The 9359-nt window shown below is 44.4% G+C and overlaps 1 protein-coding gene across 3 annotated transcripts; it reads left to right on the top strand.

Annotated features, from left to right (window-relative positions):
- Window positions 1-7422: 7422 nt before the first annotated feature.
- On the top strand, window positions 7423-9359 carry LOC111468631 (heavy metal-associated isoprenylated plant protein 36-like). 3 transcript variants are annotated; one of them, XM_023113929.1, is made up of 4 exons: window positions 7423-7599; window positions 7664-7739; window positions 8048-8805; window positions 8845-9359. In XM_023113929.1, exons 1-4 carry the CDS (start codon window positions 7543-7545, stop codon window positions 9097-9099), a joined length of 1146 nt encoding a protein of 381 aa, XP_022969697.1. In that variant the 5' UTR covers window positions 7423-7542; the 3' UTR covers window positions 9100-9359. The 3 variants fall into 3 exon arrangements, with proteins under 3 accessions (XP_022969697.1, XP_022969689.1, XP_022969682.1); XM_023113921.1 differs by having other exon boundaries at window positions 8048-8819; window positions 8859-9359; XM_023113914.1 differs by having other exon boundaries at window positions 7426-7599; window positions 8048-9359.

Genomic DNA, 9359 nt, shown 5'->3' with positions numbered 1-9359 from the left:
CCCCCCCCCCTTCTGCAGCTGCACGACTCCACACATTCACGAGATTCTAAGTTCTGAGCTCGAATAGTCACTAGTCAGAGACCTAGGGGTGCCTGGTGTCACGGTCATGCTCGTCCAGGGCGTGTTGCCCATGGCCGCATGCCTATGGCAAGTCAAACCCTTGTCATGTCTTTTCATTCTAGTGTTTTTACTTTTGTAGTTCTAGGGCGTATGACGCCTCAAAAATATCATGTCTAGGCCTGCCAGACATGAAATGCCTCAGAATGTACTATAGGGGGATATGACTAGTTGTCAACTTCTCCCTACCCAAGGTTATATATGCTAAGCCGTTGTTATCTCTCTCTTGCTTGCTTATATAACGTCTCTTTCAAAAATCTCTCTTTCTAAAATCTCTCTCTACCCTCGTTTTCCAAAACCTTCTTTCAAAACCGAGGCTAGAGGCTTGATCATACGTCGCTTGTCCGTAGGTGACGCAAGAACAAATTGGCTTAGCTCACTTGTCGTTGGAAAGTGAGTGCCGCACAATCGCTAGTCCGCTGCCTTTAAAAGTGTGATTGTGTCAAGTGGTATCAGAGTTTTGTTAGCTCCGTGACACAGTAAAGACGAAATGTTGTTCCTCAAAGAAGTCCCTGACACCCTCCGCTTCCTGGAAGCACGGGTGACCAAATTGAGTGAGAAAGTCGTAGGAATCGACGCAATGGGCAACCGCCTGGATGGGTTGCCAATCACAGAATTGATGTTTCGAGTGACCTCGCTTGAAGAAAGAGTTGCTCCTACGAGCAGCCCAAAACCGTCTGGTAGTCCGGATAGCTTTGTCGCGCACAAGGAGGGACGTGGCGAAGAGTTCGACGTGCTACAAAATACAATGATGAGCTTGTTCAATGGATTAGCTGATGAGTTCAGAACAACAATCGATGACATCCAAGAAAGGATGGCCTCCATGGGCACTCGAATTGAAGTGACCATGAAAGCCGTGGAGAACGTCACGGCTGGACAAACTAATACAGGGTCCAACAAACTAAGATTCCCAGATCCTAGAGACTTTAAAGGGAATCGGGACGCCAAAGAGCTGAAAAACTTCATCTTTGATGTCGAGCAGTACTTCAAAGCCACAACGACTTGTACTGACGACAAGAAGGTGACCGTAGCCTCGATGTATCTCATAGACGACGCCAAACTGTGGTGGCGTATGAAGGTGCAAGACATCGAGGATTGATTGTGCACCATTGACTCGTGGGAGGACCTTATGAAAGAGTTGAGGGACCAGTTCCTCCCCGAAAACGCAGGACATTTAGCAATGGAAAAACTAGTAGCCCTGAAACACACTGGAGGCATACGAGACTATGTCAGACAGTTCTCAACCCTGATGCTAGATATCAGGGGCACATCAGAGAAGGACAAGGTGTTCTTCTTTATAAATGGGTTACAGCCGTGGGCCAAAACAAAGCTACACGAGAACAAGGTCCAAACCCTAGCTGCCGCAATGGCCTGTGCCGAGAGACTCCTAGACTATGGGAACGAAGCGGGATCCCAAAGAAGAATAACACCAGCCCCAAACACTGGGGCAAGACATACAAACCACCAAGTCATCGAAATGGAAGCCCCAACAGGCCGAACGGAGGTAACGACAGACCAAGCGGATGGACGGATAGACCTCCTCAGAACAACCAAGCGGGGACATCTCGAGGACCTTACCATCAAAGGAACCACCCGACGACGCCTTTACAATGCATGCTGTGTAAAGGTCCCCACAAAGTATCTTACTGTTCTCATCGGGCCTCTCTCACTGCGCTCCAAGTGTCCATTCAAGAGAGCAATGACGCAAGGGTTGAGACTATGCTTGACAAGAAGGAAGATCAAGACAATCCCCGAATGGGCGCGCTTAAATTCTTGTCAGCCCTCCAACGGAAGGTCGAACCAAAGGAGATAGTAGAGAAAGGGCTCATGTTCGTAGATGCGACAATAAATTCCCAACTGAATAGGAGCACTCTGATAGATTCAGGAGCGACCCACAACTTCATCGCCGATCAAGAAGCCCGAAGATTAGGACTCACTATAGGAAAGGACCCGGGAAAAATGAAAGTTGTCAACTCTGAGGCCTTGCCTATTGTGGGAGTTTCCAAAAGAGTCCCCTTTAAAATAGGGGATTGGACAGGAGAGCTAGATCTTGTCGTAGCTCGCATGGACGACTTTGACGTGGTACTTGGGATGGAGTTCCTCCTAGAACACAAAGTTATCCCAATGCCGCTGGCAAAATGCTTAGTAATCACCGACCGCAACCCCACAGTAATACCTGCAAGCATCAAGCAACCAGGTAATCTTCGAATGATCTCGGCCATACAATTGAAAAGGGGACTCGCACAAGAGGAACCTACATTTATGGCCATACCATTGATGGAAGTAACAACCACCGAAGAAACTGTCACAAATGAAATCAATGAGGTACTAAACAACTATGCTGACATAATGCCACAGAGCTTACCCCAAACATTACCACCTCGTCGAGGCATTGATCACGAAATCGAACTCATCCCTGGGGTTAAACCGCCAGCGAAGAACGCATACCGGATGGCTCCGCCCGAGCTAGCGAATTAAGGAAATAACTGGATGAGTTGCTAAAGGCGGGATTCATCCGCCCGACAAAGGCACCCTACGGAGCCCCCGTACTGTTCCAGAAGAAGAAGGATGGGACGTTGCGTTTGTGCATAGACTATATAGCCTTAAACAAGGTGACGGTACGCAACAAATATCCACTGCCGATAATATCCGACTTGTTCGACCAACTTCACGGGGCCAAGTACTTCACGAAGTTGGACTTACAATCAGGGTATTACCAAGTACGTATTGCCGAAGGGGACGAGCCCAAGACGACATGCGTAACAAGATATGGGGCCTTCGAATTCCTAGTAATGCCCTTTGGCTTGACAAACGCTCCAGCTACTTTCTGCACGTTGATGAACCAAGTTTTCTACGAATACTTGGATCAGTTTGTCATAGTATACCTCGACGACATAGTGGTTTATAGCACAACCCTAGAGGAACACAAAGTGCACTTGAAGCTGGTGTTCGACAAGCTACGAAAAAACCAACTGTATGTCAAGAAAGAGAAATGTGCATTCGCACAAACATGCATCAACTTCCTTGGACATGTCGTCAAATGTGGACAAATTAGTATGGATAGCGATAAGATAAAAGCTATCCAAGAATGGAAGGTTCCTACTTCAGTATCCGATTTGCGGTCCTTCTTAGGATTAGCCAACTACTATAGGCGGTTCGTCGAAGGGTTTTCACGACGAGCCGCCCCATTGACAGAGCTGTTGAAGAAAGACCACACTTGGTCGTGGTCAAATGATTGTCAAATGGCCTTTGAAGATCTGAAAACAACCATGATGAGGGGTCCTGTCCTCGGATTGGTAGATGTTACAAAGCCATTTGAAATAGAAACAGACGCTTCCGACTTTGCCCTAGGTGGGGTCCTTATTCAGGAAGGCCACCCCATCGCTTTTGAAAGTCGAAAGCTCAATGACGCCGAACGTAGATACACTGTCTCCGAAAAAGAAATGCTGGCAGTAGTCCATTGCCTTCGAGTCTGGAGACAATATCTCTTGGGATCACAGTTCGTAGTGAAGACGGATAACAGCGCCATTTGCCACTTCTTTGATCAACCAAAATTGACGGCAAAACAAGCCCGGTGGCAGGAGTCGTTGGCTGAATTCGACTTCAAGTTCGAACACAAAGCAGGGAAGAGTAATCAAGCAGCCGACGCACTGAGTCGGAAGGGCGAACATGCGGCCCTGTGCATGTTAGCCCATATTCACTCAAGTAAGATCGATGGATCGATGCGCGACATCATCAAGGAACATTTACATAAAAACCCATCGGCCAAAGCCGTCGTCGAACTAGCTAAAGCTGGGAAAACACGACAGTTTTGGGTTGAGGGAGACCTTCTGATGACAAAAGGAAATAGATTGTATGTCCCAAGAACGGGAGAACTGAGGAAGAAGCTCATTCAGGAATGTCATGATACCTTATGGGCCGGACACCCTGGGTGGCAAAGAACATACGCTCTAATAAAAAAAGGGTATTTCTGGCCAAACATGCGAGACGACATCATGCAATACACCAAGACGTGCCTCATCTGTCAACAGGACAAAGTCGAGAAAGCCAAAGTCTCAGGACTCTTGGAACCTCTACCTGTGCCGACAAGACCCTGGGAAAGTGTATCTCTGGACTTCATAACACACCTCCCAAAAGTCGGGGAATATGACGCTATCTTGGTTATCGTAGACCGATTCTCAAAATATGTGACGTTCATCCTCACTCCCAAATTATGCTCGGCCGAACTCACAGCTCAACTATTTTTCAAACACATTGTAAAGTTATGGGGTATTCCGTCGAGCATCATCAGTGATCGGGATGGCAGATTCATTGGGACATTCTGGACCGAGTTATTCGCCTTCTTGGGAACAACCTTAAACATCTCCTCGAGTTACCACCCTCAAACCGATGGTAGACATAACGGTTCAATTTCTTGCTCGAAGAATACTTACGTCACTTCGTCGACGCTCGCCAGAAGAACTGGATACACAACTGTTAGATGTCGCCCAATTTTGCTTTAATTGTTAAACCAGCTCGTCTACGGGAAAGAGTCCCTTTGAAATTGTAAGTGGACGACAACCGACCTTACCCCATATTATTGATCATCCTTATGCAGGAAAAAACCCTCAAGCTCACAACTTCACAAGAGAATGGAAGCAGACAACAGATATAGCCCGGGCATATTTAGAGAAGGCTTCCAAGCATATGAAAAAGTGGGGAGACAAGAAGCGTCGCCCCCTTCAATTCCGAGCAGGAGATCAAGTCCTCATCAAGCTGAAACCAGAACAGATCAGATTTCGCAGCCGAAAGGACCAGAGACTAGTTCGAAAATATGAAGGCCCGGTTGAAGTCCTTAAAAAGATCGGGACTACCTCCTACCGAGTTGCACTCCCCACATGGATGAAAATGCACCCAGTAATTCATGTGAGCAACTTGAAGCCATACCACCCTGACCCAGACGACGACCAACGAAATGCACTCACAAGACCGAGCATCGATCTGAGGCAAAAAGAAACAAAAGAAGTAGAGGAGATCCTCACCGACAGGGTTAGGAAGATAGGAAGACCTGTACGGACGATTCTTGAATTCCTTGTCAAATGGAAGAATCTCCCTACAGAGGAAACCAGCTGGGAACACGCCGAAGATCTGAACTCCGCCGCCACCCACATCGCTAGGTTTGAAAGTAGTCGGTTGACGGGGTCGTCAACCAATTAAGTGGGGGAGGATGTCACGGTCATGCTCGTCCAGGGCGTGTTGCCCATGGCCGCATGCCTATGGCAAGCCAAACCCTTGTCATGTCTTTTCATTCTAGTGTTTTTTCTTTTGTAGTTCTAGGGCGTATGACGCCTCAAAAATATCATGTCTAGGCCTGCCAGACATGAAATGCCTCAGAATGTACTATAGGGGGATATGACTAGTTGTCAACTTCTCCCTACCCAAGGTTATATATGCTAAGCCGTTGTTATCTCTCTCTTGCTTGCTTATATAACGTCTCTTTCAAAAATCTCTCTTTCTAAAATCTCTCTCTACCTTCGTTTACCAAAACCTTCTTTCAAAACCGAGGCTAGAGGCTTGATCATATGTCGCTTGGCCATAGGTGACGCAAGAACAAATTGGCTTAACTCACTTGTCGTTGGAAAGTGAGTGCCGCACAATCGCTAGTCCGCTGCCTTTAAAAGTGCGATTGTGTCTCCTAGCAACATCCAACTGTTCCTAAGATCAGTAACTACCTACCACTGTACCTCGCAAGGCCGGGTCAGTCACTACCTGTCTTACGCCCTTGTCGACTCAAATCAGTAAAACTACATGCCTTAGGAACAGTAACTACCTGTCTTATGCCGCTTGGCTGGATCAGTAAAAGGCCATGGCCACTAAGCACCTCTTATCACAGTAATATATTATGATTACCCTCAACCCCTTGTGGGTGACTATGAAAACGGTACACTGTCATTATGTGCTTCCTAACTTATAATTACTAGCACCTAATAATTCATTCAACACTCAAAGGGTAGCAATGGGCTACCCAAGCCCCACGCCCAATGCCTAACAAAGAACCACGGCGACAATACGTCGCCATGCTAAGTCACATAATAACCATAATAACCATCTAGCTCAACATAAAAACATATCATTTCATATGCCTATACGAAATTTCACATTCAGGCCAACGAAACTAAATAACCATAACGACAACCAAAGTACAGCCACACACATTATTGAAGTACCACCTCCATGAACTAACTATATCCATTCTTACATACATTACTAAACTTTCTAGCCACAAGTCCAAACCGACTCCTAAAAGCAATTACTTAAAAACTTGCTCTAGATGGTTACTTACCTGATCGTAGACTTCCCAAAACTTTATCAAGTCTTCAAGTGTCCCTTGACTAAGCTTGGAATTTTCCTATAATAAAACATTTATGGAACGTGTGAGTCAAGTACCTAAATCTAGATAAAGACGAATCTGATGGTGTGAAATGGGAAAACAAATCGAGTTTCGGTTCTGTACAGGTGGGTCGGGTCAGATCGTGCCCCCTCAGTTTTCAGCCTCTTCTTCCCGCCTCCTTCCTGATCTTTCTTTCCTCTCAACACCCTATGTCTTCTTCTTCACAAGGACTCACCAACTTCCCTTGACAATAACCTAGGTACATCGATCCCGTGAAAAGTATTAGGGTTTTGGAAAAAATAACAACGAAAATCACACCACTATAACTTACCTTCGGTGTACTCCCTTCCTCAACCGTTCGGCCCACCGTCGCTAACGAGTGCCTCAAGCTCCGTCGTTCGTCTCCACCGCTCCACCCTCTCCTCTGTCTTCTTCTTCGTTTTTTTTTTTTTTTTTTTTTCCTTTTCGAGCTTACCCTCAAGGTTTTAAAATGGAAAAGTTGTCACATTCTTATAAAGGGTGTTTCGTTCTCCTCCTCAACCAATGTGGGATATTACACAACCCGACCTTTATAGTTTGTATTGGGTAGTCCAAATTGATTGAATTCTCGAGTCATATGAACCCCTTAAATATATGTGCTATATAGTATATTTTCATAATAGATTTTGAATGCAAATTTTAAATCAAATTAATGTTCCCACTAATGGAATTATGTTTAGGTTCATAGGTATTGTTAATTGANATTAAAGAGATGTGTAGAGCCATTATAGTATGAAAAGGGTTTCCTTTAATGGTACAAAAAAACATTATATTTTTTGTCCCCATACTTATTACATTAAAAAAAAAAAAAAAAAAAAAATAAAGAGAATGAAAAGCATCAAAATAAAGGAAACCCCATTCAAGTTCATACATTTGCCAGCCCAAAGAACATGTTTTTCTTAAAAAAAAACAAAAAGATTTTCCTTTTTCTATTTCTTTTTCTTTTGTTTATTATAACCTTGAAGCCCATAACTGTTGATCAATACTTCTCTCTCTGCTCCATTCTTGAGCTGCTAATGGCAAAACCAGAAGCTAAAGACTTCGAAGGGACCTCAGAACCCTTCAACTCTAAGGTAAAATGTTCTTGAATTGTTCTTCATTTTCAAATCTTTCTTATTTTCTGCTAAAATTTTGCAGACATGTTTGTTGCGAGTCTCCATTCACTGTGAAGGTTGCAAGAGGAAAGTGATCAAGATTCTCCATAATATTCATGGTACTGTTCTTCATTTTTTCTTCATTTCTTTACATTTTGATCGCTTTCTTTTACTCAAATCCTAATTTCCTCGGTTTTTCCTTCATTTTCTTAGATTTTGATCGTTTATTTTGTTAAAAATTCAAAATTCCTCTCGTTTCCTCATCTGGGTATGCCTTATTTTCCCTCTAACATGATTTTCTTTCATCAAATTCTTCATTTCTTCACATTTCTTTCCCTTCCTCAAAATTTGTTCATTGTTTTCTCTTAAAAAATCCAAAATTTCCATTGTTGTTCATCTGGGTGTTCTTCAATCTCCACAATTACAGGAGTTCATGCAGTAGAAATAGATCGAAATCAGCAGAAAGTCACAGTAACAACGAATATAGACGAACAAACATTGATTAAAAGGTTAATCAAGGCAGGAAAGCACGCAGAACCATGGCCAGAAAGAATACCCATCTCAAAAAACATCAAAGAAAAGCAAAACGCTATGGAAATCCCCGTCTCTGTAAACAGCGCCGCCGTGCACGACGGCGGAAAGCAGAAACAGAGCACGGAAACAGAGGCTCCGGCGAAAGAAGTGCCAGTCCCATCAAAAAATGAGGAAAACTGTGGAATTAGTGGAGCTGCCCAGATACTTGAAATTAGTAATGATGGAGACGGAGCTGCGGCGAAGATTGGCCGCGCCACCGTAGAACGAGTTGTGGAGTTTACGTCGGGAGGAAGTGGTGATAAGAATATCGCCGGTGAGACTCAACCTGGTGGGGCAGGTGGCGGTGCGGCAGCTGTTGCAAGTAGCGGTGGCGGCGGAGAAGGGAGGAAGAAGAAGAGGAAAGGGCAGAAGAAAGAGAAGAGTGACGGAGGAGGAGGAGGCGGCGGCGCTGTTGTCGGAGATATGGAGGGTCCACAGGTCGTTCCTCCACCTGGCAGCATAGGATCAGCCACTCCTCATGATCATCACCATCATCATGATCCAACTCCATCATCCAATCACGCCCCTCCATTTAATCAACCATACAACCATTCGGTACATACGATCTCATCCCAACCGACTCACGTAACAAGTTACAATACGATTTCACCTCAACCGATTCACATCACGAGTTATAATACGGTCTCATCCCAACCGACTCACGTGGCAAGTTATAACACAATCTCATCCCAACCAACTCACATGGCGAGTTACAATACGACGCACCCAACTACTACCTATGGTTCTTACTACGTCGAGCCACTGCCATATTCAGTTGTAGTAAGAAACACTTCACCACCATCACCACCACAACCACAACCATTGGCAGAACTATCAAACTCTCCAACGTCTAATCCATTCGACTTCTTTAGCGATGAGAATCCCAGTGGTTGCACGGTCATGTGAGAATGAAAATTGTGCTTGTTTGGACAATTTTGGACATCAAAAAGACATGAAACTTGCACAAGTTGTATGAGTATTTGGGGGTAGAATTGTAATATACATGTATATGGAGGGATAAAGTATGAAAAGAACAAAAGAAAAGGAAAAGGGGAAAAAAAGAACAACTTTGTGGGTTATTGTGCTTAGCTTTATTTAGTGTACTTCTTTTAAAGCTGCACTTTAGTCTATATTTTCTTTAGGTTAAATTATAAATATGTTTTTTT

Source organism: Cucurbita maxima, unplaced genomic scaffold (assembly GCF_002738345.1).
Source record: "Cucurbita maxima cultivar Rimu unplaced genomic scaffold, Cmax_1.0 Cma_Scf00002, whole genome shotgun sequence".
Classification (NCBI taxonomy): domain Eukaryota; kingdom Viridiplantae; phylum Streptophyta; class Magnoliopsida; order Cucurbitales; family Cucurbitaceae; genus Cucurbita; species Cucurbita maxima.
The sequence above is the reverse complement of the archived record's forward strand: the minus strand, read 5'-3'. Positions and strand labels throughout refer to the sequence as shown.

Excerpts from the sequence above, each read along its gene's own strand:
- LOC111468631 (XM_023113914.1), top strand. The coding sequence starts at position 7,543 with ATGGCAAAACCAGAAGCTAAAGACTTCGAAGGGACCTCAGAACCCTTC. Across the intron at positions 7,600-7,663 it reads CAGAACCCTTCAACTCTAAG|ACATGTTTGTTGCGAGTCTC; the intron begins GTAAAATGTTCT and ends AAAATTTTGCAG. Across the intron at positions 7,740-8,047 it reads GATTCTCCATAATATTCATG|GAGTTCATGCAGTAGAAATA; the intron begins GTACTGTTCTTC and ends CCACAATTACAG.